This window comes from Juglans microcarpa x Juglans regia, chromosome 6D (genome assembly GCF_004785595.1).
Source record: "Juglans microcarpa x Juglans regia isolate MS1-56 chromosome 6D, Jm3101_v1.0, whole genome shotgun sequence".
Lineage (NCBI taxonomy): Eukaryota > Viridiplantae > Streptophyta > Magnoliopsida > Fagales > Juglandaceae > Juglans > Juglans microcarpa x Juglans regia.
This window is the reverse complement of record NC_054604.1, coordinates 36566310-36593513: the sequence shown is the minus strand read 5'-3', so window position 1 is coordinate 36593513 and position 27204 is coordinate 36566310. Positions and strand designations below refer to the sequence as shown.

At 35.5% G+C, this 27204-nt stretch overlaps 4 protein-coding genes across 7 annotated transcripts; 3 read left to right on the top strand and 1 right to left on the bottom strand.

Annotated features, from left to right (window-relative positions):
• Nucleotides 1-1542: 1542 nt before the first annotated feature.
• On the top strand, nucleotides 1543-3694 carry LOC121234077 (NEP1-interacting protein-like 1). The gene is made up of 5 exons (XM_041129879.1): nucleotides 1543-1765; nucleotides 2047-2198; nucleotides 2926-3009; nucleotides 3116-3283; nucleotides 3408-3694. Exons 1-5 carry the CDS (start codon nucleotides 1624-1626, stop codon nucleotides 3549-3551), a joined length of 690 nt encoding a protein of 229 aa, XP_040985813.1. The 5' UTR covers nucleotides 1543-1623; the 3' UTR covers nucleotides 3552-3694.
• Nucleotides 3695-7923: 4229 nt separating this feature from the next.
• Nucleotides 7924-10961, top strand: LOC121234876 (reactive Intermediate Deaminase A, chloroplastic-like). 2 transcript variants are annotated; one of them, XM_041131008.1, is made up of 6 exons: nucleotides 7924-8274; nucleotides 8699-8814; nucleotides 8942-8986; nucleotides 9495-9568; nucleotides 9662-9711; nucleotides 10677-10961. In XM_041131008.1, exons 1-6 carry the CDS (start codon nucleotides 8085-8087, stop codon nucleotides 10769-10771), a joined length of 570 nt encoding a protein of 189 aa, XP_040986942.1. In that variant the 5' UTR covers nucleotides 7924-8084; the 3' UTR covers nucleotides 10772-10961. The 2 variants fall into 2 exon arrangements, with proteins under 2 accessions (XP_040986942.1, XP_040986943.1); XM_041131009.1 differs by lacking the exons at nucleotides 9495-9568; nucleotides 9662-9711 and having other exon boundaries at nucleotides 7975-8274.
• A 736-nt stretch (nucleotides 10962-11697) lies between these two features.
• Nucleotides 11698-16036, top strand: LOC121234874 (OVARIAN TUMOR DOMAIN-containing deubiquitinating enzyme 2-like). 3 transcript variants are annotated; one of them, XM_041131006.1, is made up of 10 exons: nucleotides 11704-11805; nucleotides 12010-12078; nucleotides 12559-12635; nucleotides 12737-12782; nucleotides 13241-13349; nucleotides 14362-14453; nucleotides 14549-14611; nucleotides 15100-15215; nucleotides 15608-15683; nucleotides 15797-16036. In XM_041131006.1, the coding sequence occupies exons 3-10, from the start codon at nucleotides 12571-12573 to the stop codon at nucleotides 15851-15853; spliced, it is 624 nt and encodes a 207-aa protein (XP_040986940.1). In that variant the 5' UTR covers nucleotides 11704-11805; nucleotides 12010-12078; nucleotides 12559-12570; the 3' UTR covers nucleotides 15854-16036. The 3 variants fall into 3 exon arrangements, with proteins under 3 accessions (XP_040986938.1, XP_040986940.1, XP_040986941.1); XM_041131007.1 differs by lacking the exon at nucleotides 11704-11805 and adding an exon at nucleotides 11868-11898 and having other exon boundaries at nucleotides 15797-16031; XM_041131004.1 differs by lacking the exon at nucleotides 12010-12078 and having other exon boundaries at nucleotides 11698-11805; nucleotides 15797-16031.
• A 375-nt stretch (nucleotides 16037-16411) lies between these two features.
• LOC121234873 lies at nucleotides 16412-21141 on the bottom strand. Its single transcript, XM_041131003.1, is given in 4 exon segments — nucleotides 16412-18208; nucleotides 18211-18424; nucleotides 19734-19862; nucleotides 20545-21141. Coding segments are annotated over 4 exon segments (2124 nt in total). The 5' UTR covers nucleotides 20977-21141; the 3' UTR covers nucleotides 16412-16859.
• Between the last annotated feature and the right edge of the window lie 6063 nt (nucleotides 21142-27204).

The following is a 27204-nucleotide window of genomic DNA, read 5'->3' as shown; positions in this document are numbered from 1 at the left end:
GAGAAGCAAACCAGATAAGGGACTGGTTGCCTAAAGATGGAGGGAGTAGAGATGCCAAGGCATACCAGCTTAAGAACCCTTTAGTACTTGATCGTGCTGGCATTCCCATGTTTATGAATTAGATCATTTTCGGTTTATAGGATAGTACTCTTTGTTGTAAGATCAATTGTATGGGGTTAAACGTGGTAGATTTATTAGGATTTTTAGACACTTTAGTTTCGGATTTTGATGATTGTATCGTGTTTTGATGTAATCACGATTTCTTTTTAAATGATTTAGTTAGAAAGAGATTTCACATAAATAAACTTATAATTTGACATGATTTGATATGATACGTTAGATTGTAAAATTATTTTTTTTATAAAATAAATCTAACATATCATATAAAGTCGTGTAAATTTACGAATTTACTTTTTGTGAAATCTGTTCTAAACCGCCATTCTAGCACACGGGTTTGTTCTCCCACTTCTCTTTGGCCTCGATGCTTCTTTAATTACTAAGAAACAAGAGTAGGGTGGCTGTATTGAGTTTCAATTAATACGACATTCCACCCTTTTGTTAGCATCTTTGAAGGGGCAACCAATTTTGAACATTAACTAATTTAAAATAAAGAAAAATAATAATTAAGAAAACGAAAACAAAAACCATGCTAGCCTAATTGCCATCTCCCAGTTTGGAACTTTGAGCTTTTACTGTGAACCAAATTCAGAGGTCAGTGAGAACTAGGTGAAGGGACAGCTGAGCCCTTTCAAAACATGAATGTTTTTGCAATTTCTTTTTATGTGAGCATACATTTTTTTTTTTTTAAAGAACAGTGTCACGTATATTTATAATTTTACTTACACTTTTACTTATAAGATTTATTTTATTAATTTTATTTTAAATTTTAAATTTCATAATTTTCAACATATACATGTGTAAAAGTAAATTTTTTTTATAAGTTATTCTTAAGTACATTTTGTATTTTTCTTTTTAAAATGATATTATCTTCATTTAATGAAATTAAATTCTTACAAACGTAATAACGTATATAGTCATATGGACGGGGAAAGGATTATCCTGACTCTAGATCAACTTTTAAGTTAAACGGAGTCTCTGTCATGTCTTTATGTATTTGATGGTTGATGCACATAGCATACTGATAGACATGATTCTATATCCTGTTTTTAGAATTCACCTGCACCACCGAAGCAATCAACAAAGACCAAGATAAAGTTTTGGGTATATGTTGATTTTAGACGAGAAAATGTACTGTATATAAGGGCAAAAAAACCAAAAAAATATATAATTTCCAACATTGTATATGCATGTGTGTGTGTGTGGATAAGAGTATGTGCCTGATCCATCATTTATACTGGGTTGCTCAAGTTTTTACCCTCCATTTAGCAGCCGCGTATTGCTCTAAAAATCCTACCAGATCCTGTATAGCCTCATAAGGTGGACAAAGTAATGTATGTGCTGCATGTGGGTGGGCCTGAGCTTTTAGCCCTCTTAAATGTCGATTATATTTCTTTGCTTTTATAAATGCTAGCTGATCGTTTAACTTTACTCATTCACAAAGTCAAGCTCTTGGCCTTTTACAGCTAATTCAAACACACGGCACCCTCGAGCTTCTTTCCAGCAATGGAGGGCGGGTGGTTTTCTGGCATAACAAAGGCCGCGTTGAGGTCTAAAGAGGCTGCAATTCGTGGTTTTAGGACTGGGATTTTTACCAGAGTGATGAAGAGAGTAGCTTCTGCTATATTCACCTGCATTTTTGCATTGGGTACGTTTTCTCTTGCTTCTTCATTTTAGTAAAACTAAACCTCTAGTGGTTATAAATAAGTAGTTTTTCTAGTAGTCACAATCATTCATCACATAAAGCAGTGCAAATCCAGCCCTACATACTCGAAACATGTAACATTATCTTCTTGCGGTTCATTTAGTCAGAAGACCAACCATGTCGGTTCTGCTGACGGCTAATTTATAGGAAATAATCAACATGTAAAAAATTACTATTTTTCTACGAGGTAATGATGGAAACTCAAATGCATTTCGGTTTTGTAGGAGGTGCTATGGTGGGAATACTTATTGGAGTCATCAAAGGCCAGACTACAGAAACTGGGTTCCTAAATGGAGCTGTAATAGGAGCTGTGACAGGGGCCCTTTCAGGCATTCAACTATTGGAATCAGCAGCTGATTCTGAGTCATTGTCTAAGGTAATGGCATATGTGCTATTCAGTTGGCATTATGACATGTAAGCAATAATGAGATGCATTATTATTATGCATATGTTGAAAAATGCTCAACATTGGCACATAGCATTATGGCTATGATTCAAGGCAAAGTTGAATCATACCCTAGCTCCCACCCCTCCAAACTACATCAAACTCAGTTTTGATATTGTTGTCTGGAATAAATTTCCAAAGGCTTGCAGTTGTATGCCGTGATAATCAAAGCCTACTCTATGATTGGACCTCTAGAGGCCTACCCAATGATCCTAGTGCAGGAAAAGCAAAAGCAGTCCCCTTTAGTCTTTACTGTCAAGGAAGTTCAAGTTCTTGGCCTGGATAACCTCCTAATCCTAGAAGGCGATTCTTTAGATTGATGGAAACAGGAAACATAGCATTTCATAATGATGGCATCTCATATGATTGGAAAAGTGACTCAGTTCATAAAAGACATACTCTCAAGGGCACTTGCTTGTGGATAACAACAAAAGTTCATGAAAGTGTCAACTTTGTTCTGTTGCACATGATTTTGCTAGCCACCTCACATAACATTATTGAAATCATTCCCACCACAAGTATCCCATCCCCCATTTTCAACCCTGAGTTTGTTTTTTATTCCCTTAATCCCTCTTTTTTTTTTTTTTTTCTTCCCTTAATCCCTAGTACTATATCCTTTTAACGGTTGTGCTGTATTGATAATTATCAACTTTGACAGACTGCTCTCCTAGTAAGTATAATGAACGGGAAGGTCTTCATGGAATGGGTATGTCCTGCAGTGCTAAAAGCCTATCAATGGCAAGTAAGTATATATCTCTCTCTCTCTCTATGTGCACTACCTGTATAAGTTCAGTCATTGGGAACTGTTGTCCAATGTTTACTCATGTAATAGCAAACTCAATGAGCAGGATAGGACCCTTGACACAACTAATCGAGAAGTTTCAGATATATATGATATTGGTGGAGTTAGAGGATTATCCCACTGCTGCATCCAAACGTTTCCTACGCATAAGTTCCATTATTCTAGCAAGAAGATCGAATCATGTCCTGATTTCTGTTGCTCCATTTGCTTACAGGTTAGCACAAAATAAGCACTTGCCCCCATATTTGGGAGCTAAAACAATATAGATATGTACGTGTATATATATATATATAGTTATGGGTTCTGTATTGACAAGAAAATGGTGTTGATATATGAAGGATTTCAAGGAACAAGACCCTGTGAGAGAACTTCCCAACTGTGGACACCTCTTTCATCAGTACTGCATAGACAAGTGGCTAACCCGACAAGGCACTTGCCCATTATGTAGAGAACATGTTTCTGATGAAATCGATGCATTGTAAACTACTGGGCTTCACCCTTCCATCAGATCAGAAAAATGGTGATTGGTTTGTAGAAACTGTGAATAGACTGCTAGTATCTATCTGTCTGTCTGTCCGTCCGTCCGTCCGTCTTTTTGGGATGAATGCCTGCAAATTTCAAGTTATATCTCTTAAAGCTACCAGAATCAGCCTGGATTCCACGGTTATACAATTCCATGTGAACGGAGATTGGGTCGACACAAAGGAAAAATAAAAAATAAAAATTGCTTAACAATAAAATAAACTCAATGCATCCAAATCCCAATAGTTCGAAATGCTCATGGAACGCAACATAAATATTCAATAAAGTTGGTTGGACTCTGGCCCATGCTTAATCTAGCCTTGGTTGGCAGTCTCGGGTACGAGATTATGTTAAGGCCGGGCCCAAGCTTGCAGCCCACTCAACTAGCCACCTCACCAACCACATTCCAATTTTGGAAATTCTCAGACCAAAACAGTTTCTCAAAAAAAAAAAAAAAAAAAAAGGCTTTTATCTCGAAGGTGAGCTGGCTCGTTTGCATTCAAAATTCACTTCAATTTATCTCATCTTATTATTATAATATTTTTAAATTTTCACACAAAATATAATAAACAATTCAACTTTTTCAAATTCTAAAATAACTTTTTCAAATTTCCACATAAAATATAATAAACAATTCAACTTTTATTCTATTATTCACAAATCATTTCAATCCATCTCAACTCATCTCTGAATCTAAACCACTCGTAAGGGAGTAATGATTCCGACGTAATAAGTAGAAATAAGAGTCAAATCGACTCTTTTATAATTGATTTAGAACATTATTTTTATAAGATTACCTTATATTTTTATTATGAAATAGATCTAATATATCATACTAAATTACATCAAATTATAAATATATTTGTATAAAATTATTTATGACTATAGCACTTCTCCTCGTGAATTTTATAAATAAATTAATAAATTAGGATTGAAAAATCTGATCTATTTAATTGAATTCAAATTTACATGACTTATCTTCAAATAAAAAGAAAATTTGACTTGGCATGAGTCATGGACCTGAAAAAAAGTAGAGTTCATTATTAAAAAATTAATTATTTTCATATGAATCTCATGTTTTATTTATTTTTTTCAAAACGATTACGCCACAGTTGCACAATTCATAATTATAAATATATTTTTTATTTGTTTTTTAATTGAAAGAGTTGAATAAATTGGCTTATATATAATTTGAATTAAAAATGCTGACTCGTTGAATTAAATCAATATATATGCGTGAGTTAACAAAAAGAGTGAAACTTGGAGCCAGTCGGGTGATAAAAACAATTTTACACGAACCAATTGAAGGCTACCACATAGGTATCTCCATAATTTTCCTTTTGCACCCTCATACAGGTAATAAATACAACTTTGTTAGATCCCTCCCCCACCCACGTGACTGTCACACTCTCCTCTCATCTCTCTCTCTCTCTCTAATACGATCTGCTTCAAGATTTATGAGACTTTTGGTTCTCAAGATTTGTGGAGTTGAACCTTTCTTAAAGTTAAAATTTTTTGTTTGTTTATATCCTCATTTTTGTTTTGTGGGGCTCTGGTGAACCTCCCTCTCTCCAATTGTTTGTTTGTTTATTTTCTCAAATTATTATAGGGTTTATGAATTTAATCAACTGAAACAACCAGTAGATATTTCTCTTTCTCCTTTTTTTATAATCTTTTTTTTATTTTATATATCTCACTATTATATTTTTAAAATCTAAGTATCATATTTATTAATTTATGTAACATTATTTTTATGTATCCATCAATTTTTGGACTTAGTTCGAACTTGCATAAGCCAATGAGCAATTTAGAAAAACTAATTATAATTTGTTGTGAAATATAAAATGAATATTTAAGTGCAATGATAATCAAAGAGTGATGAATGTTTAATAATATAAAGCTTTTTTGATATTCCATTTGAATTGAATGATTATTATTTAATTAATTCTCTAGTGACTATTGATGGATTTTCAACATTCAATCACACACACACATAAATTTGGTATGTGCCAGCGGCTGTAAAATTAAAAACAAATGGTAACATTAAAAATACATTGGAATTTCATGTAATTTTCTTAAGAGTTTTGCATTAAAATATTTAAATTCAATTCTAAGTTTTGTATTGAGCTATATATGCTACACTTAATTTGATTATTTATTGAGCTATCCTTACCCTGTAAATCATATCAAGTTGAGTGAATGATAAGTACATCAAGAGATCATGTTGAGATTTTAGATAGTTATAATTCTAGCATCGATGAAGTTAAGATGATTAAAGAGGATGGTGAGGTTGAACAAGACAAGAACATGTCTAAGAAGGGCCATACGATGTCATTTTCATATGTGGGGTTAGAGTTTGACGATTTAGAGGATGCACACAGTTGCTATAAAGCCTTATTCAAACGAATTGGTTTTAGCATCCGAAGAAACCATATTAGGTTGTCCAACATAGACAGATAATTAATTGGTGTAGATCATTAAACAAGTTTTTTTAAAATTAAGTTTGTTCAAGTATGATTGTAAGTGAATTCGTCCATCAACATGATAAAACTTTAAATGCCCGTTATCTCAGTGAGAAAGAGAAATGTGTGAAGATAAAAATATCAAAACCAATTATGAGAAAGCAGCCAAGATCTACACAAGAAAATCTTTTTTAATAGCCAACGGTTCAGGACACACAAAACACGTGAGGAAAATGATCGAAAAATTTACTGGGTGGGCATTGCGGGGAAAAAAAAAGCCGGCATATGAAGTAATACTTGGTAGAAAGAACAACACCATTTCTTGTACATGTTGTAAATTTGAATTTATTGACTTTTTATGACGGCATAACCTACATGTTTTGGCAAAAAAAATGTTTTGGACAGTATACTGCAGTCATATATTTTGGAGAGGTGGACGATAAATGCAAAAAGTCACATGGTGCATGAGATATGGGTCGATGAGGGGCCATTGGAGGCGGTCCCAACTGCATTACTGATGAAACATCGTTTGATGAGACAATTTTACTTGGTTGTAGAGATGTGGTCATTATCTATCAAGAAGTATGAACATGCTTCTAGGAGAATAGGGAATATTCATTAAGAGCTTCAATTGATGAATGATGATGATTGTAACACGAAAGGACATACGGTTCAGAACCAAATAGTCTCCAATTTTTCATTGCAAGATCCGCCACACATTGTTTCTAAAGGAAGACCTAAATCATTACGACAAAAGAATCCAAAAGAAAATTTACCAATAAAGAAGCGATGATGCAATGTTTGTAAACAAGAAAGGCATGTAAGAAGCAAATGCGTATTTTTTTTAACTTTGCAATTTTTTTTCCCTTAGCATGTAAGAAGGGCATTTGTTTTTTTTTTTTTACAGGAATATAAGGGAACCAAGCTCCACAAAGAAACACAAATTTGCATAGCTTACATAAATATTTATTCATCAGCTTGCCATTAGTCAAAAAAATATTTATTTAGTTTACATAAATTTGCATAGTTTACGTAAATAATTATGTGAGAATCAAACCTATAAGGCATATATCAAACCCATAAATCAACCCTAATTTATTGGGAAAGGCCTTACAGAAAATGGCATAAATCAAACCCATAAATCCAACCCATAAATCCAATTCCTTAGTCGAGCACCAATTGGTCTCTTGGAGCATCAAAAGAAAAGCAATGTCACGCATAAAGCATAAATCAAACCCATAAAATCAACCCCAGAGTTATCGGGAAAGGCCTTACATAAAATTGCATAAATCAAACCCTAAAATCCAACATAAAATGACATCTGAAAAAATCAAAAACTTACCCACGATTGTGCGAGTCTATCGGCGTTGCGCTATGCGAGGGTGAGAAAATTGACACTGCAATCAGTGTTGCGTGAGAGGGAGGGGTGGAGAAATCAGCTCCACAAGGGAGGAGACTTTGGGAGGTTGTGAAAGGAGAGGGAAGAAGAGGAATGCGTTATGCGTGAGAGAGAGTGAGGGAGAAGAGAAACTCTGTGTGCGGGTGCAGATGTTTGGTTCCTACACCTCCTTCATGTCCAATTTGTATCGGTTGGTGTAAAAAAAAAAATCCTGACTCGACCGGCCTTGAGTTTTTCCCTAACAACAAATGTACAAGAAAAACACTTCAAAAGTTGCTGATTTAACATTCTTATTTATTTTTTAATTATATGGAACTCAAGATATTCAAAATATTTTATCACATAAAAGTAAGTTAAAAATGGTAAAATGTGATGAAATGTGATTTATTAAATAAAATTTAAAATACAAACATAAAATAGTGAAGAAAATATAGGATTTTTATTTTTATTTTTATTTTCGAGGATTATTTTGTATAAATTAGGGAAGAATCGCAATCCTCGGTGTATAGAAATAGAAAAAAATCCACGCCTGACGAACATAATTACGGGGTTTGTATAAGAGCAAGATTCTGCCAAGTACTTGAGGACTGCACTACTAGACGAAAAGCGAGACAGCGTTTGTCCAAAGAGAGATGGCGTGGTGTGCGGCGAGGTCAATGCACGTACCGATGATCGAGGTGGGCGCACTGAGCAAACAGGTTCCTTTCGCCGGCGGTGTAGGCTTTGTCTCCGTCGCAGGCACCACCCTGTGGCGCTCTTCATATTCTTCTTCCAAGCGCTCCGTGTCCCCGTTTGCTTGCTTGGGCCTTTCCACTGATTCTCGTAAGCTCCCTTCATTTCGTTTTCATTTGCTAGAAAACTGTCTCGGGAAAGAAACCGAAATCAATTTTTGGATATGGAACATTGTTCTGCTTTTACCAAAAGTCGGTTCAAGTTGTTGATAATGTGAGCCGAGTTTGAGTGAGCATTTCATTTGTTGATTAAAGTTCGGATTTTATCTTAACCTAGAGTTCAATGATACGGCGGGGATCTTAGTTCCTCGAGAAGGGTTGCAGGCGATCTTTTGCTGTGAATCTGTGATTCAAAGGGAAAAGTATTCATTTTTAAACAGATTACTGAATTCATAGTTGTTCTCCACGTCTTGCTTATAAAAAAAGAGTTTTCCCAGATGTTTTTTTATTAGCTTTTAATTTCATTGTATTTCACAATCCCTGAACATCTATGCTTTTGATTTTCCTGACTGCAGGTATAAAGGAAGCTGTCCAAACAGAAAAGGCTCCGGCAGCCTTGGGACCATATTCTCAGGCCATCAAAGCCAACAGCTTTCTCTTTGTGTCTGGTGTTCTCGGACTTGTTCCAGAGGTTTGTCGTATGACCAGGATATCTTACGCAATTCTTTATTTTACCATTTTTCACGTGGCTTTACATGCGCACTTTTGTTTGCCTTGGGCAACTATGCTGATGATATACAATTTCCACGTGCATACAGACTGGGAAGTTCATCTCGGATTCTGTGGAAGATCAGACAGAGCAGGTATAGTAAATCAATGTAGACCTGGTACTAATATGATAGGGATATCTTGAATCTTTGAGCATTAGCTTGCATAGATTGATATTTATTTCCTAAAGAGAACCATCAGTGGGCATGAAAGAACAACGATTATCACATCACCCAGTGTTTGGGATAGCTCACGTGGCTTGAGCAATTATCTCTGATGAATGTAAGCCAAAGTAAAATAGAAATTTGATTGTTAAGAATTAAAATTGCTGTCTTAGATTCTTAATCAATCCCCTCATAGACCTATAGAGACATGCTGCTGCGTACTGTGGTTTTTGCATTTGGATGTTGCTTCACTTCTCACGTTTTTATCATCTTTTAGATACAAGTGTATTGTTATGTTCGGCAGAAATTTGTAATCCTTGGCCTCTTTACCAAAAAATGATACTTGCTATATTCAATTTTATATAGCCCTTTTTAAGCTTGTTTTCAAATTGCAAAGCATTGTGTTTTAAACACATTCAAGCCAATGGGAAAATTGCAGGTTCTCAAAAACATGGGGGAAATCTTGAAAGCCGGTGGTGCAAGCTATGCCTCAGTGGTTAAGACAACAATTATGTATAAATTCCTTGATTACTTTGCTCTGTAGCCCAGATTTTTGAAATCGAGTGTTGCAAAATAAATGAGTTCCTTTATTATTTTCTGCTGCAGGTTAGCAGACTTGAATGATTTCAAGAAAGTGAATGAGATTTATGCTAAATGTGAGTTCTGGAATTAAAATTGCTGTTTCTTTATTTCTTTTCTTTTTTTCGTCATGGAAGAAAAAAAGATGTTTCTATGTCAACTGAAGACTTGGATTTGACTCATCAAAAAATAAAATGAAGACTTGGATAGTGTTGAAACAGAATGAAGACCCACCCGTGGGTAGCCTAAGTGGTAAGGGCAAACTTGTGTGCTTGTGCCCCATGTCACAGGTTCTGGGATCAAACTGCAATTAAGTGGGAGGTCATGGCGATGGGTTGTTGTGCTAGTCTCTCTGGCGGTTTAGGTTCCATAGGTGAGTCCTAAGGACTCTGCCATAGGATAGTTCCCCGTCATTAAAAAAAAAATAGATATGCAGTCCACCATTTCTGCACCATGTATATTGTGTTGAAACAGAAAATTGGATATTGTAATCTTGAAATCCTCAGTGTGGGGTATCTAGATTACAGTATAGCTTGGTAGTTGAGACTCTTGCTCGTAGAAGATGACGTTAAACAAATTTGAGTGGACTTCAGTCTATAGTTTTTCATAGGTAACTTCAGTCTACAGTTATCAAGATTTGGGGGGGGGGGGGGGGGGGGGGGGGGGGGGGGGGGGGGGGGGTGAAAGCCCATCCTGTTTCATGGCTCAGCTTGCGGCCAGATTCATCTGTGAGTTTATGGTTGCAAGTATGAATGGTGTTTAAACTTACCTATCAAAAACTTTTGAAGTATGAATAGTGTCCAAACTAAAATTGTATTTTGCTTGGCTGAAACTTTCTTATCTCACAGCTTTATGTGTTGTTTTAGATGAACTAATCTAAATTTAAACATTCATTTGATATATAATCCATGTATCTGTGATAGAGGTGGCCTAATTTGTTTCTGCTCACAAGGGTCTACTCTGGTAAAAAAGTCCTGAACTTCAAATGCAAATAGTGACAACTGGGATTGCTGTTAAATTGATTAAATTGTTTGTTTGGCAGACTTTCCTTCGCCTGCCCCTGCTCGTTCAACCTATGAAGTTGCCGCATTACCATTGGGTGCCAAGATTGAAATTGAGTGCATTGCTGCAACATAAACTCCTTTGGCGAAAGGCATCCGCTTCTTCAGACAGCTTGGATTAATAAGACGGGAGGGGTGTCGCCATGATTAGGAGTTTTAGCTTTGTCTCCACATGGACATAGTTGTTATTTTCAGAATGTCATATTGATGAAACTTGCAAGGATGTCTAAGGCAGTGTCATCTAAATGGTGAGAGCATTTGGTTCACTTCAAGTTTACGTATGGGTTTGGCAACTCTTTAAAACCAAAGTATCCGGGAGAAAAAAGAATAGAGGGGTGCCTTGGTGATTCTTCAAGGCCCTCCTCGCTCATCCTTTGCAAGAAATCTACCCCAACCACGCCACCATCATTTTCTCTTTCTTTTTATTTAAAATTTTTTGGCGAACCATGTGACAATCTTTGCATAAGTAGCTCACGTCTTCTCTGGTGCTTTGGTTGTCTAATGGCTCCTTTGGACATGAGAGAATTCCATCATTCTTTGAGTAAAAATGTTTTTATTGAATCTTGAAAAATAAGGAAGAGAAAATTGAATAAAAATATTATAAAATTAAAAGATTGTGTAAATAAAATTATTTAAAATTATTTTTATTTTAAAGTTTGAAAAAGTTATATTTATTTTTATATTTTGTTTTGAAGTTTGTAAAAGTTTTAATGATTAGATTAAAAAATTAAAGACATAAAATAAAAATATATATTTTCTATTTGAATAATATTTAAAAAATTATAAGAAATTTTCATTTCATCCCATTTATCCAAATTTCACATAATCACTATTAAATTAATAATATTATCTAGAGTCATAAACTGAACATAGATAATTAAAAAAAAAAAAATCTTTTCCTGATTCCTTCCTCACCATTATGGGCCCCACATAACACAAAAAGGACCCGCATAGCATTTTCGAGATTAATAGAAACAGTGGATGGTGGACACTCGAGAGTCCGAGACACAAAAAAGCACGGATGCCATTGCCGGCCGCGGTTCTTACCTTTAGCTAGTAGCCCACCTATTCATCTCAGATGCTCCTTTCCTTCCCCACAAAAACAAAAAAGTAAGATTCCCCAAAATTCGTTCGTATCAATTTTCCAAATTTCATTCTTTTCTTGCATATAATAAGATTCTTGGCCCGATACTAGATCTAGAGGTTTCATTACTCTTTTTTTTCCTTGTTGAATTTCTGGGTGCAATTTATGCTTCTGGGCAGAGATGCAAATTCTGACGTAAATTCGCTTTTATGTATTTTTCTATTCTGTTGTAGTATTAATCGCGGGACTTGCACTCGGATTTGATCATATTTTGATTTTTCAACGTCTTTTCTACCTGGGTATGCATCATAAACTTTCTTCTTCTTCTTCTTCTTCTTCTTCTTCTTTTTTTTAATGTTTTTGTTCCTCTTGTGTACTTGAATGATGGCCCGGTACATGTGTTGAATCTGGTAGGTGTTCCTAGTCTGTGAAGTTGAGTCTGGGGGAGTTCTGAGCGTTCCTTTCGCTGCTGTTAGCTTTGAAACTAAGCATTACAGAATTCTTTTCATCTATTACAGCTTCTAATGAATCTATTGCTTTAAGTTGTACGATGAGTTTCTTCTAGTTCACACAGTTCTATATATTCTTTTTGGTTCCTCTTCCCTCTAAGCAAATGGATTTCCTATATTCTTGTATTGCACTTGCTGGCTTTTTGCATGCATTTCTGGCTTCTGCTTTCTGATTGTTGATGAACTCTTGTTTTGAGACAAATAAAATAGAACTTTATTCATATTTCCATGCCATTCCAAAACATCCCATGTGATTGTGTTTGTTTTCAGGGTATACTTAACATGGAAGGTGTTGTGGTGAGAAGGGTCATTCCCTCGGACAATAGTTGCCTCTTTAATGCCGTTGGGTAAGCTTAGCTTACAAACACCAACTCGCCACTATCAATTGCAAAGAAGTGAGTTCGGTGGTGGCTAAATGTGATCTCTTTTCTTGTCTTTTGAATTGCAGGTATGTCATGGATCATGACAAACACAAAGCTCCGGAGTTGAGACAGGTTACAATCTATAGCATGTCATCTTTGGTGCCAATATCTTAGTACACCTCATTTTCCTGCTCTTCAAATTTCATTCATGTGGGATTAACTGGATTAGTTCGATTCTAAGATTCTAAATACTGTTTTTCTTTTACCATCGATAATATTTGAATATGTTATTCAGATTTAAATTTTACATTTTGATACCTTGCAGATTCTGACTCATCAAATTTCATATTTTTAATTTATATCTGAAAATTATTGATGTTTTTCATGTTCCTTTGTGATGCTTTATTAAACTATGTTGACATACATGTGTCAATATACAGTGTCAGAAAGTTTTCTATGTAAGCAATTTTTAGGAATATATAATTGCCAATGCTTTACATTTTTCCTGCAATTGCTGCTTGAATTAATGGCACCCTAGTTACTTTATATGGTTTCTTATCCTTTCATTTTCTTTTTCAATAACTTTAAAGGTTATAGCTGCAACAGTGGCTAGTGATCCGGCAAAATATTCTGAAGCATTTCTTGGAAAGCCAAATGAAGTGTATTGTGCTTGGATTCTTGACTCAGAGAAGTGGGGAGGTTTGTTGAACTTTCCATTCTTAATCAGGAGAGACATCATTGTCCATAAGAATCTCAGATGTAGTTGAAACGAATGGGTCGAAGAATAGCTGTATCTTGCATTGAAATCTCCTTGAAAGTGCTACTGGTTTATGTTGTCTACCAGTTTTTAGGGGCTGTGTATGTTATGGAGGTTTATCTTTTTCAATGAACAAAGGGATGCCCACTTTCATAGGATGATAGTGGCTACATGTCTAATCCTGCAGCTGGGCTTGGTGTGACATAGGATTAGTACTCAAATCACCTTACAATTCGAACCTACTGCTCAAGGGTGCCCCAAGGGCAGTATTCCTCCTGCATCCAAGTCAGAAAGTAAAGAAATCGAAATGGTACAATTGAAGAATAATGCAACTTTTCTCTTTATCAATCGTTTAAAATACAAAAACCTACTTTTAAGGAGGGCAAAACTTACCTTGTCAAAGATTTCAGCTTATATTGCTGTCTGTATAATGGTCCAAGTTATTGATCTGCTAGCATCAATTTAGAGTTTAATATCATATTCTGATCAATATACTCTGTGGGTTCTTTGGGCCATTTGGGCTTGAATATCTTCATTTACATGGAATAGCATGAATAAGTTTGTTGTAAGCTCATAGGCAGGTAATCTATCAGTGGTGCAAAGCGGCTTTGCCCTTTTCCGTGGGTTAATTATTTCTTGAATGATATCACGATTCATTTCCACTGTAACTGACAACTCAACCTTTTTTTCCTTCTCTTCTTGTTGCTTTATACCCAATTCCTTTATTCTGTAGGGAGGATATAGATTCTTGAATTAAAAGCAACTTAGGTGCTTCCTGTACTCTTGAGTTTCAACTTGTTGAGAACAGTTTTTGCTCTTGGCTTCTTATAAAAATGTTGTGTGGCAAATGATTCTATTGATGAGTGGATTTCTCTGCTTGGTTGGGTTCTCCTTTATATTTAGTCAGCACTCTTACTTTATTCTTCTAACTTTCTTACTTGATTATCTGTGAAGGTGCCATTGAGCTTTCAATATTAGCTGATTATTATGGACGTGAAATTGCAGCATATGATATCCAGACCACACGATGTGATTTGTATGGTCAGGTCAGCATTAGGAATATGTTCTCTTTGCATCTGAATCTCATCAACTTTCCGTTGCTGAATATGTTGCTTCTCTCTTTTGGGCTTCTATTTGGCAGGAAAAGTATTATTCTGAAAGGGCTATGCTGATTTATGATGGGCTCCATTATGATGCTTTAGCCGTACGTGGATCTAAATATATGAATAATATTTTTTTATTTACTCTTTATTGTTGTATGTATAGAGGAATAATCAAGAATAAATCAGAAATTGCCCATATGTAGAATTTCTAGATTCTGCCATCTTTTTAGTTAAGAGTCACCTGGTCAAGCATAAACCAACTGGTTGATCTTAACCATCTATTTTTCTTGCGTGCTTATTTGGTTCTGAAAAAGAAAAGTAAAAGAACTTAAGAGAAGACTGTGTACTAGGTGGATTTGATACTGATGGTCAGATAAGTTACAGTTTATTGGGTAAACAAATGGCAGTATCAGCACCGTCGGCCACTGGAATTTTGTGGTTACTATTTCTATTGCCTTTTATGTGTTCATCATTAATTATTTTTTCTGCTCGACACCCCCCCCCCCCCCCCCCCCCCCCCCCCCCTCTCATGCTTATGGTTTCTTATGTATAGTTTCCACTCATGAGGTGCTTCATTTTGTATTAGCAGATGTCACCCTTTGAGGGAGCCCCAGAGGAGTTTGATCAGACTATTTTTGCCGTACAAGACAGGACCATTGGTCCAGTTGAGGGCCTTGCTCTTAATTTTTCTAAGGAGCAACAAAGGTAATAATTGAGGTCTGATTGAGGCTTCATGGTACAGGGCAGGTACTTTTATTGAAAGTTGCTTCTCCGGGTATAAAGTTGTAGGCACATGAAATGTCCTTAGCCAAGGTCCACAAATTTCCCAGAAGTCAGAAGTTGTGGCATATAAAGTTGCCTGGTCAGATTACAAATAATCAAACCTGGTTTATAAATGTAGAGAATCTACATATACATTTGCTTTGACCACTGCATGAACTTTCGAGGCAATGTTCTTGATTAGCATTTTCCTTAATTATTTTAAATTATTTTTCATGAGAAGTTACTTCTCCTATTTTCTTCTCCTGATATTCGTGTTACTTTGTAGAAATACTTGCATTGACTGTGAGTAATGAATTCCATCCTGTTATTTTCAGGAAAAGGAGATACACTGATACTGCTAACTTCACTTTGCGCTGTGGAGTATGCCAAATTGGAGTAATTGGACAGAAGGTCATATCTCATCATTAATACATATTTATGCTTGCTTCCCCGTTTCTCTCTACTTTTTTTAACCTACCTTCCCTTAGAATTCTGAACCTCTTGTGATCGTACACCGACAATAGGAGGCTGTGGAACATGCACAAGCAACAGGCCATGTCAACTTCCAAGAATATAGATAAAGAGCAACCGTGGGAATTAACATGGCCGTGGTGTGGTCCCTCTCATCTTATCACTGAACTGTGCTTCTCTGGACTTGGAACATTCAGCTTTGTAACTTTTGATATTGAAAAACCAATACTATTTTTATGTTCTTCCGGAACTCTTTTAATCTATAATTTCTATAATAAGATTGGATCAGGATGTTAAGGGTGTGTGTGGATGTTGAAGTGAGTTGAGTTGAGTTGAGTTGTGATGATAAAATATTATTAGAATATTATTTTTTAATATTATTATTATTTTGAAATTTGAAAAAGTTGAATTGTTTATTATATTTTGTATTGAGATTTGAAAAAGTTGTAATGATGAGTTGAGATAAGTTTGGTAACCAAACGAAGCCTAAATCTCCTTTTGTATCTTTATGTACTTTACGGTTGTGCTTTGGTTCTGGTGCATTAATTTTCCTTTGATTAGTTGGACCTGGACCTTTTGTTTTAAATATTAAGTACCATCCTCTATATCACATATTCGAGGTAAGACATCTCCAAAAGCAATAACATAAATTACAAAGGAGAATGTAATCATTTCAATCCCTACCATGCATTTGTTTTCCTTAAATAGTGTCTTGACTTTAAAATTATACATTACAAATTGCATTGTTTGTTCTCCGGATACTTGCAAGGGGAATGATTCCTGCATCCTAGCGAAGCGAAGACGCGGCGGCTACTCATGACAGAAGATAACCTGACTGTTCCTTTTGAAGATCGCTATTCCCTGGGGATCTGCAGGATTACGAAACATAACTTTTCTGGAGTGGATGATCGATTGCAAGCGAAGACTGGAGAACCAGAAAATGAGAGTTTCCACTTGGTCAATCACATGCATTTATTCACCGGCTCCTGCTTCGGATCTCCCTAACAATAACCTCTGAGCAGTTTCGAATGGGTACCTTCCAAGGTGGCAATGAAGCTACTTATTTCCACTTGGCTTTGTCAGTAACCATGCCAAGCAAGCTCCGTGTTGTCCTGTCTAAATCTTCTGTTTAAGAACGTGGCGCAATTGGACCTTCTGGTTTTCCATCCTTGCCTCCAAAAGCCTTGCCTTCAAACTACTCTTCTGTGTGCTGCGAGGAATGCACCCTTTCATCCCTTTAGTTCCGTGAGGATTCCCATACTCGGGAGAACTCCACTGCCCCGCCAAATCCGCAGGACTAATCCCGCCTTCACCTGAGCCCCTATCGGGAGAGATGATACTCCCATTGGATATCCTTCCATTTGAAAGTCTACCATCCGTACCCTCTACAGAGATGATCTTGTAATTTTCACCATTACTTGGGCATGATCTCCAAAGTCGTGCTATGGATGCAACCTTCTTCAACTGTCTCGTTGGCACTGAGCAGACTTCACTGATTTCGGTAATTGGTGTTTCTTCACCAGCATTTTCCTCACATTCTGTTCCACTCCTTGAGACATTACTGTCTCGATGATTCTTGTTGACAGATGGGGCACTCCCTTCTGGTGAATAACTTGAGCCCTGATCCTCAAGATGGCTTACAGTTTCCCACCCACTTTCATCCTCTTCGATGTCACCATTCTCATCAACAAATGTATTAGAATGTCTCTGAATGCTGTCCTTGTTAATTACATTAACCTCAGGACTTACGGTATGTATTTTGGAGGCAGGGCTGGTGGGACTGAAAGCAACACACGGCTCAATCTCCCTCTCATTGGATTCGGCAAAATTAACATCTTCAAATACAGAAAAAATATCATCTGGATTGGGGGGTTCGTAAGAAAACTCCTTGATATCTTGAATATTCACAGAGGCAGCAGCCTGTCGAAGCATCTCCACTTCTCTCATCTCCTTCACATCTGGACTTACACTTCTTGACCTCAGAAATTTCTCTAGCTCAGCTACAAGCTTGCTCATCTGTGAATACTTCCCATCAAGGGCCACCTTTGCATCGACTAGCTTCATCTGAACACGTTCTTCACGCCAGACCTCAGCCATCTGCAACATCCTCCTTTCCTCCTCCACTTCCTCTCGGAGTTTCATGGACCCTCTCTTTAGAGCTTCAACTTCAGCCTTGTCTTCTCCAATCTCCTTTGCAAGCTCATCGCATACTTCCTCAATTAATTCTCTGGCCTTTCTTTCTTTTTCATAGTCCTGCATATATCGCTTCGCTGATAATTTGGCATCAGCCAGCTCGTTAACCAATTTGGAATTCATAATTTCAAATCTCTGGCGATTTTTCCTTTCTCTGCTCAATTCAGCTTTCAAATCATCAATAAATGCACGGATTTTCTCATGCTCCCTGCTCCGCCATGAGGCCCTTTCCTCGCTGACTTTCCTCAAGAAGTGCTCTAGTTTTTTTTTGAGGATCGGCGCTCAGTCTCAAGCTCCTGAATGCGGGCTCGAGCACGCTCTAATTCAGCTTCAAGTGTAGGTACTAATGAAACAGCACTTATTTTTTGGTCTAGGAGCTTCATGTGACGGTAAATCTGTTGCGCTTCATCTGATGTATTAAAGCAGACAGGGTCCCACTTTGTTGCCCCCTCCATTGCAGAGTTTGGGATCTGAAATGAAGGTTCCAACTGAAAAGAGGAAAACTGTCAAATATTAAATTGAGAGAAAAAAAATTGGGGCAGGTATTCCAATAATGCGACTTCATTAAAGCCCATAGGATAGTCTGTTTTTTTGCTATACAGCTTTTCAAAAGGTTTTTGTTTCACGTTTTTGGTTATTTTATTGAACAATGCTATAAGTGAGATTGTACCCAAGGTATTCCTTGGCCAAAAGTGAGGGGTTTTCTCGATAACATTACTGGATTCCATCCTCTTTTAAGGAAAGGCAGGCCCCTTATCATTAAACGCGTATATTTGAACTTTTTTTTACAAACTGCAAACCGGGCATAATATTTCCTTAATTGTAAACAAACATTACTCCAGAAACAAAATGGTTAATGAAGGGTGAGTACTTTTTATGCTGGCCCATAGATCCAGGCAGTATTCAGAATTTCAGGAGGGCCATCTTCAGGCTATCGCATAAATTTTAATAACCTAAAGGAATATTTGTAAAGAAGTTGGTGAATATAAATGGGAAACCCCATCTCATCTTTCATCCAGCACAAATTGTAACCTTGTTGTCCCTATACTAGCTTGTATCAGATTCCATTGATTCAGTTAATAGATTTTAGTCCTACCAAAGAAAACAATAGAATTTAAACCAAGTAGATCAGTCTGAACTGTTCTGGCAAGAAATTATGCGCTATTTCCTTTCCATATATGTAAATTCTAACTGAAATAAATAAAACCATTATAAAGAAATTGTTTTCTAATCGAAGCTAAAACTTCAGACCAACGCTAGGTTGCGTTTAGTTTAGTGAGGCGATCTCAGATATTCTGTGAATAGTAGTGAAAAAGTAATGATAGAATATTGAATAGTAATGAATAGCAGTAAAAAATAGGTGAAAAGTAATTTAAAATAATGAATAATAGTGGAGTATTATGAGAATACTCTACTACCCAAACTAGCCTTAACAACGACTTTGTCCATAAAGGAAATTGCCTAAATAGGATGTAGGATGTTCCCTAGGCCCTGCAAGTTAGTAAGACAAGCATGCAGCACTGAATGTGTGCCACATGTGCAAGAGGATAAAATGGAGGGAGTTTCTCTACAGCCACTCCAAGATCCTCACACAGAAATCTTAAAATCCAACATGCTACAAATAATTTACTTTCATTTAAGGAACTGAAGTAACTAGGTCACAAGTACAACACGACAAAGCGGGCAAGTTATTCTGGAACAGCTTATAATGATTGTTGCTCAGTAGCCAGTGAATCTGATAGGTCATTACTTATTAATAATCATGGTTCAATTAAAGAACTTGCAGAAGTGCATTACCTTGCACAAGAATCCGTTCTTGGCACCAGCAATGGAACTAGGGCTTTGTAAGAGATCCTTTGCTTCAGAACCACAAGCTTTGCCACTAGGATGACACAGAAAGGGAATGTTTACATGGCCAACACCATGCTGCATTGAGGAACACCACGGTGAGCTTTTTTTTTTTTATGACAGGATGAGTAAATTGGAAACCATCGAGAATTGATGACACGAAAATTTGTTTTGATAGGAATTGATGACAATTAAAAGTTTACCATAGCCGACCACTCATGATTGTCATGAACAACAAAGCCAACAAGATGTTAAGAAACACCAACCTTCGGAAGTCGTTTAAGGACATATCTAGATGTCTAGATAGAAAATCACTTACATAACACAATTAAAACATTCAGATCAATTTCAACTACTATAAATCATTCTTTGCAATGGAAGTTTTCATTATAAAGTTAAAATATTTTCCCGGAATCAAGACCCATTTAAGAGAAGATGCAACAACCCAAGAGAAGCCTTTTGGTCCAACAATTCATTCGGCCAACTACCATATACACCCCCATAATGCTAACTTTTCACAGGCACCCAGAGAAAAATAAAAAAACCAATTTTAGCATCACAAAAATCAAACATATTCTCACACATAAAACTCAAATCTTCAAAATCGAACAACAAGAAAGTTCACCCTAAAGATGAAAACTCGATCATATCACACGAAGCCTATTCAACTTCTCCGAATAAACCTAAAATTACAGATCTTGACATATCACACAAAGACGAAACTAATATGGATAACGAATAAAGAAATTGGAAAACTCACCTGACGCCCTAGCTGAGCCTCGCCCCGCAAGACACCGTCCGTTTCGCCGGCACCGGCAGCAACCTCGGGAAGCTGCAACCGCCAAAGTCCCGCGGCAAGCTTCCTTGCCGACACGGTGACGTCCTGAAGTCCCCTCCGGCGAGTTCTCCGACGACATTCTCGTAACGACGTCTGGTCCTCCTCAGCTCGCTCGTTTCGCTTACCGTCGACGCCATCGACTTTCCACCTGAGCAACGGGGTCTCAGGCCGGCTCCTACGCCCGGAAGGAGCTCCGTTTCTCTTCACACGGGTTGGACTCCCGGTTAGTCGCCGGGAAGGCTTGCGAGCGATGGGCTTGTCTTGGAGATCTGAGTGCTGGGACGGGTTTAGGGTTTTGTACGAGAGGTTCGCCGGGAATGTCAACGGGAGTTGCGTCTTTCCGGTAATCTTCATCTCCGCCAGCTAGATTCGCCCATTTAGAGAGAAAGATAGAGAGAGAGAACTAGAGGGTGTGAAATGGAGAAAGTACAAGGAGAGCTCCAGGGAGAGCAGGGAGTGAGAGCGGGGAGGGACAGGGTCAGAGACTCACTGATTCTGCCGAAGAAAACGACGCGCACAGCACAGGGATGGACATACATCAATATGTGTATGTATACGTATCTACGTATGTATGCTTATGTGTCTGCCCGGATCTACATGCCCGGTCACTGTCCCTCCCTGTACACGTGTTAATCAGCCGAGTTGGAATGAATAGCGGTTATCCAACTATTTTTTGAAAAGTGAAAATTTTATTTTTTTATACATTTAATATATTGTTGATGTGTAAATTTTTTACTATAATTATATTAAAAAATTATTGATATTTTATATTTTATAATTAATTTATACGTTTAAAAAAAAACTGAATTTTATAAATTTCTTTACCTAACTTATAAAAACACAACGTGATCTTTTAAAACATTTAAGTATTTCTCATTATAAAGTTGAACATAATATTACAAATTAATAATAAACATTGAGTTATATAAATTATATCGTTTTTTTTTTTTTTATTCACGAACGACTTATTTAATAAAACAGATAAGCTAAACTTAAAATTGAATAAACAAATCTCGTTGAGTAGTTTTATTTATTTACATTTCTATTTAGTTATACATTTTCAAAATGGGATTGGTTCGTGACTAGTCTTGAACAAATGATACGGCTTTGGTTTGAGTGTAAAGAGATTTACAACATCGTTCAAGCCAACCTAGTTACCATGTAAATCTTAACGTATCTTTATATGACTTTCGCTTCCTTCTAAAATGATACGAAGAGATGGTACAAAGATTCTTACTAATTTGTGATCAAATCATAGGGTTAAAGTGAAATAAAAAAGCTACCTAAATTCTTCAATATTTTTTAAATATTTAATACCATGCAAGAAACTAACATGGGGTATAAAAATTATTAGAAAATAAGCATTTCTTCGTTATCTTTGTAACCATTATTTTCTAACATGGACATTGAATTATTAGAAAATTATTTATCCCCATTTACGTATCCTCTTTTTTTTTGGTCTACTTATCTTCTAATTATTTGATATTAGGTAAAGAGATAATGAAATAATCATATTTAAAATAAAAGAAATACTCTAACCACAAATAGATTATACAAAAGTAATCTCACAAATTGATGTGACATAATATATGTGATGTGTCAGATTGTAAAATTACTTTTATTGTAAAATTATTTTTATTGTAAAGTATATCTAACGGACTACATGAAAATACGTCAATTTATAAAATTATTTTTATGTAATCTCTATGTAGCCACAACACTAATACACTTAAAAAAAAGATATATAATCATTCCAGTACGTTAGAATACCCACTTCACGTATATTTCCATTTATTTCGAATTCTAAATTTTAATTTTAAGGGATCCTAACGTTAAAACTAATTTGAAGAGTTTGAATAGGATAGAGCGAATCGTATTCCAAAAAGAAAAGAGTTGAAATGAAAGCAAATTAAAGTAACATCCATCATGGTTTCCCAGGGTTGGAGCTTTGATCTGATCTATCTCCAATTCCCCATCTTATTCTACTGTGTACACCAATGTTTCTAAACTTGGCAAATATATTGAACAAGATACACATGAGTAAATTAGGATTGATATATATATATATATATATATATATATATATATATATATATATACACACACGCGCATGCATTTTACTCGAATTGAGTAATTATAGGCTCACTTATGTGCATGATCATGATCCCACAACATCCACTCAAATTCAATGGAAATATATTCTTACAACAATGTGAAATGCAACTTTAAGGTGCATGCATGCTTTGCAATATCGATCACATATAAATAGTATTGATAAAGGCAGTACAAATAAAAACGAATTAGGTAATTCAAGAACCATCAAGGTGGTAGCCCAGTTGACAAATGCTAAAGAATCATCGTTCTACCTTCTATCGTTGTTCGGGGTCGCAGGTTCGAAACAATTTATATTAATAAAAATAGTGAATTAAAAATTTGAGAGTCAATGTATGTTGACACTTTGGTAGGATTGCAGTGATGTACCGCTCCACTCAAGATCAATAGGTATAGTTCAAACCGAATATATGGCAGTGAATAGAAACCCTTACGCTCACGTCCAAGAAAATATCGCAGTCAATAGAAATCCTATGCTCACGTCCAAGAAAAGCTACACCTCTCAGAAAAAAGTGATCATCAGGGTGGTCGATCTTTAATTTACTGTATGTGCTTGCCTGCCCTGTTTCTAGCTTCTTATTTTATTTATTTTATTTTATTTTATTTTAATAGGCTGTTTCTAGCTTGTAGTACTACTGCAAAGAGCTTAATTAGATTCTGTGTCCTCCTCGGAGTCACGTACGCACAGATCTGCTTGTTTCCAGCTTGCATTATTTTGATGATCAGAGAAAAAGGAATCCGAGGGACTTACCACGTGGCATATTTATGTGTTCTACACGTGGCAGCAGATGCTTGTGTACATGTCAGCATCTAGCTGCGTGTATCCCATATTCCCATGCAAGTTGCAAGGCGACGAAATGCACCCCACATGGGGTTGGCCTTGTACTATGGTCTAGCTTAGCTTGTTTTTCGAGCCAGAAATTAATAAAAATCATATACATTATTTTTTTAGGTTACAAAGTAGGTTTAGATCTAATCTGAATTACTTTAATCTCTCATATATTTTCTACACTCAAGCTAGCTAGGGAGGTAGCTGGGAAATCTAATCCAAATTAACCATATATATATATATATATATATATATATATATATATCAAGGTTGTCATATAACTAATTTGCTGCAAATTGCTTAACGGCTAGTACTGTCTGCCCTTAATCTTTGTTTTTTTTATTCTTTTTGTTTATTTGCAAAAAGAAAAACATGAATGATAATATATCATATCCAATCTGAACATCTGGTTTATTTATAAATAAATTTTAATCTTAGAGTTTTTTTTTTTTTATATTGCATATTTTCTCAATTTCAATTTCTAATTTTTGTTGATTAACTGTCCGTTAGGATAATTTTTATTCTGTATGACATGAACATCGTAAACATAGATTGTCGAACAAAAATGACAACTAATTAATTAAACAGATAATCTATGACATTTTTAGTTTAAAACATGCATGCATGCGTATAGACATGAAAATCTAGGGGGAAGAGATATGTTTGATAAGGTCTGAAGAAGATGAAAGGTAGATACAAGCAAAAGTGGGTCCAACACCATAATGGGGTCCCAAATCATTGTTGTTTTTTGGTTAAATTTTGATAATCCTTAATTTTTAACAACATATATAATGATTATGAGCTGCATGAGTGTTGGTCGTAGCTTCAAGTTGTTGGTACTGAATTCCATGCATGATTTCGATCTCCAAATAGCTAGGTATTGCGTACTATCTGTTAATCACTACTTCTTCAAGCCTTGATCGTATAATATCATTTATGATTTATCAGCCTACAAAAACTAAAATAAAAATAAAATATATATATATATTAATTAAATATATGTTTAATTTGGTATAATATATATATATATAATATTCTTTGGATGAAATTTGGAGCTAGGGATTTATAATTCTAAACAATAATATTCTAAAAAAAAACATTGGTCTAATTTAATTAGAGTAGGATTTGGAGAAAATATACATGGTTGAATAAGGGCTGATAATTAAATATAATAGACTAATTTCCACAATATTTATACATTGAATTTGCATATTTAAAAAAAAAAAAAAAAAGGTACAATCTAGTGTTCCGATTTCTAAATTTCTAAAACTCGAATTCATCCAAATATCAAACCAGGTCATAACCCGTAATAATCTTGGCATGAATCCGACTCAGGTTTGAAACCCGAGATCCGGGTCGAGTATACCCAAAGATCCAGTCCAAAATCTAGATGAACAGTACTAACTTTAACTTCACCTGTGAATTGTGATTGCATCTTCAAGCGAGCCCATAAATCTTCCACGAAACTTCTTTTAGCGTCCTATTGTCAGAGACAATGAATGAGGATACACAGTACTACTTTTTTCGACCCTTTAAAATATAATCAAGAATATATTTTGTCTGGGCCCCACTTTCAAGCCCACGCCGCCCATGGGGTCGCTCTTTCTTTTAGTAGCGATCCCTTTAATTTACAAGCTAAGATCAAGAACTGTTACTTATCATTTATGTCTATTATTCTTTGTCCAATAAATTAGATATAATTTGGTGGAGTCCAGGCAGACTTGCAACCCCCCAAAAAAATAAAAAACCCAAATCCTATATATCTCAATTTTAGAAAAAAATGAGCACTTTAATTAAAATTACACAAAAATAAATTTACAAACTGATATAATTTGATGTACAGGTGCATTAGATTGTAGAATTACTCAAACTAAATCTAACATATCATATGAAATCATACATATTAATTTATAAATTTATTTTTATAAAATCTCTCTGTTTATTTTTCTTTGCTGAGTACCGTACAAAATAGAGATGTCAAACGTTATGGATTTAATTTTGATCAAATAAACTCAAAACCCATGCAAGTCAACATTGTAATAAAAACTGGGATGGACTGACATCTGGCGCTCAATATCTGGGACTTAAATATAATACGTACTCTGACAGCAAAATGATAAATTCAGCGCCCATGATCTTGGCTAAGTGATTAATCGGTATGGGTGGCCGCGAAGGATCGATACATGTACTACTTTTCTGATCATAAATTCATGAAGAATTTGAGTGGGTAATATAAATAATCACATCAAGCTGACTAGGTATGATGTTTACACCAACCTAATCTCATTATGAACGGGTTTGCTATCCATCCATCCATACATACATACATACATATACATACATACATACATACATGCATACGTATTTATCTGGTTTATTAATTCATGAACTAATTGTTTTGGTTCATTTTTTTTTTAAAGCTTTAAAGCTTACAACTTTCATTTATTAAACTAAGCCATGCATTTGAATGAATGATTTCTGGCTTCAGCAGGCCGGGGACTGCAAAACGTGGCCTGGCCTGCATGAACAGGTCCTAGCTAGCTAGCTAGCTAAGTGCATATATATATATATATAGATGTTTCGTCGTTTTCTACCTCTTTGGGTCTGGCTACAGCTTTGTTTCATTATAAGCTCTTGGATTCCTTTAATTGGGCCCCCAAGTGTTACTTTTTCTTTTTGGTCTGAAGCAAACATTCATGAAATTAAGGCCAAGACTAGAAAATTTGCTAGCTGGAAGGTTAATATTTTTATTTATTTATTTTTATTTCGTAATTAAGGAAGTTTTTTTTAATGATGTTTTATTTTTTTAAAATATTAAAATATATTAAAAAAATCTATATAAAAAAAAAATATACATAAAATAGCTTAGCAGGAGCTCCAAGCGGTGGCTCTAGTATTATTGATATATATAAGAAGAGTTTGGAAGCACTGGCACCGTGATCAGTAGGCAGCCGAAAAAACATGCGAAAAAACCCCATAAAACTTGTTCAGTTTCTCCATGCATGTAGTAGTTCTCTATCGACAATATTCTAAAAGAATATATACATGCACAAACCTGAAAAACTGGTTTAGTTTTTCCCGGCGGTCTTAATTTCCCACGAAAATCATGAACCATGCAGTTGATTATATTGTTACAGGTGATGAATTTGGTATGAACATGATTATCATGAATCATGATATCTGAATATAAAATCATGACATGATATTGGTATTCAAGATCATCATGAACATTTTGTAGCTTCTGGAAGCCAATATTCCAGCTAAATAGATCAAGATCAAGACATGATGACACGATAATTACTAGCTAGCTAGATAGTTATCTTTACGTTTTGCCATAAGAGGATCACTTCCCGTTATTTGAATTCAGTTTGGAATTTTATTTTTTATTTATTTATTTTTAATTACGTACGTATATAGAATTAGTAAACAAAACACTAAAGTCAAACTACTTCATAAATCATTATTTCATTTTCATATTATATATCCTTGTCAAACTTAACATCAACTAATTACTTAAGCGGCCGGGACGATGAAAATATATATATATGTCATGATAATTAACTCTAATTTATATATTAATTATTACTACAAGCTGAAAACAGTACTTTATATATATATTTTTTTTATATCGGTTATATGTT

Coding starts and splice junctions, on each gene's coding strand:
- LOC121234077 (XM_041129879.1), top strand. CDS start 1,624: ATGGAGGGCGGGTGGTTTTCTGGCATAACAAAGGCCGCGTTGAGGTCT. Junction 1,766..2,046: donor CACCTGCATTTTTGCATTGG/GTACGTTTTCTC, acceptor TCGGTTTTGTAG/GAGGTGCTATGGTGGGAATA. Junction 2,199..2,925: donor ATTCTGAGTCATTGTCTAAG/GTAATGGCATAT, acceptor CAACTTTGACAG/ACTGCTCTCCTAGTAAGTAT.
- LOC121234876 (XM_041131008.1), top strand. CDS start 8,085: ATGGCGTGGTGTGCGGCGAGGTCAATGCACGTACCGATGATCGAGGTG. Junction 8,815..8,941: donor TTCTCGGACTTGTTCCAGAG/GTTTGTCGTATG, acceptor ACGTGCATACAG/ACTGGGAAGTTCATCTCGGA. Junction 9,712..10,676: donor GAATGAGATTTATGCTAAAT/GTGAGTTCTGGA, acceptor TTTGTTTGGCAG/ACTTTCCTTCGCCTGCCCCT.
- LOC121234874 (XM_041131006.1), top strand. CDS start 12,571: ATGGAAGGTGTTGTGGTGAGAAGGGTCATTCCCTCGGACAATAGTTGC. Junction 13,350..14,361: donor TGACTCAGAGAAGTGGGGAG/GTTTGTTGAACT, acceptor TTATCTGTGAAG/GTGCCATTGAGCTTTCAATA. Junction 14,454..14,548: donor GATGTGATTTGTATGGTCAG/GTCAGCATTAGG, acceptor TCTATTTGGCAG/GAAAAGTATTATTCTGAAAG.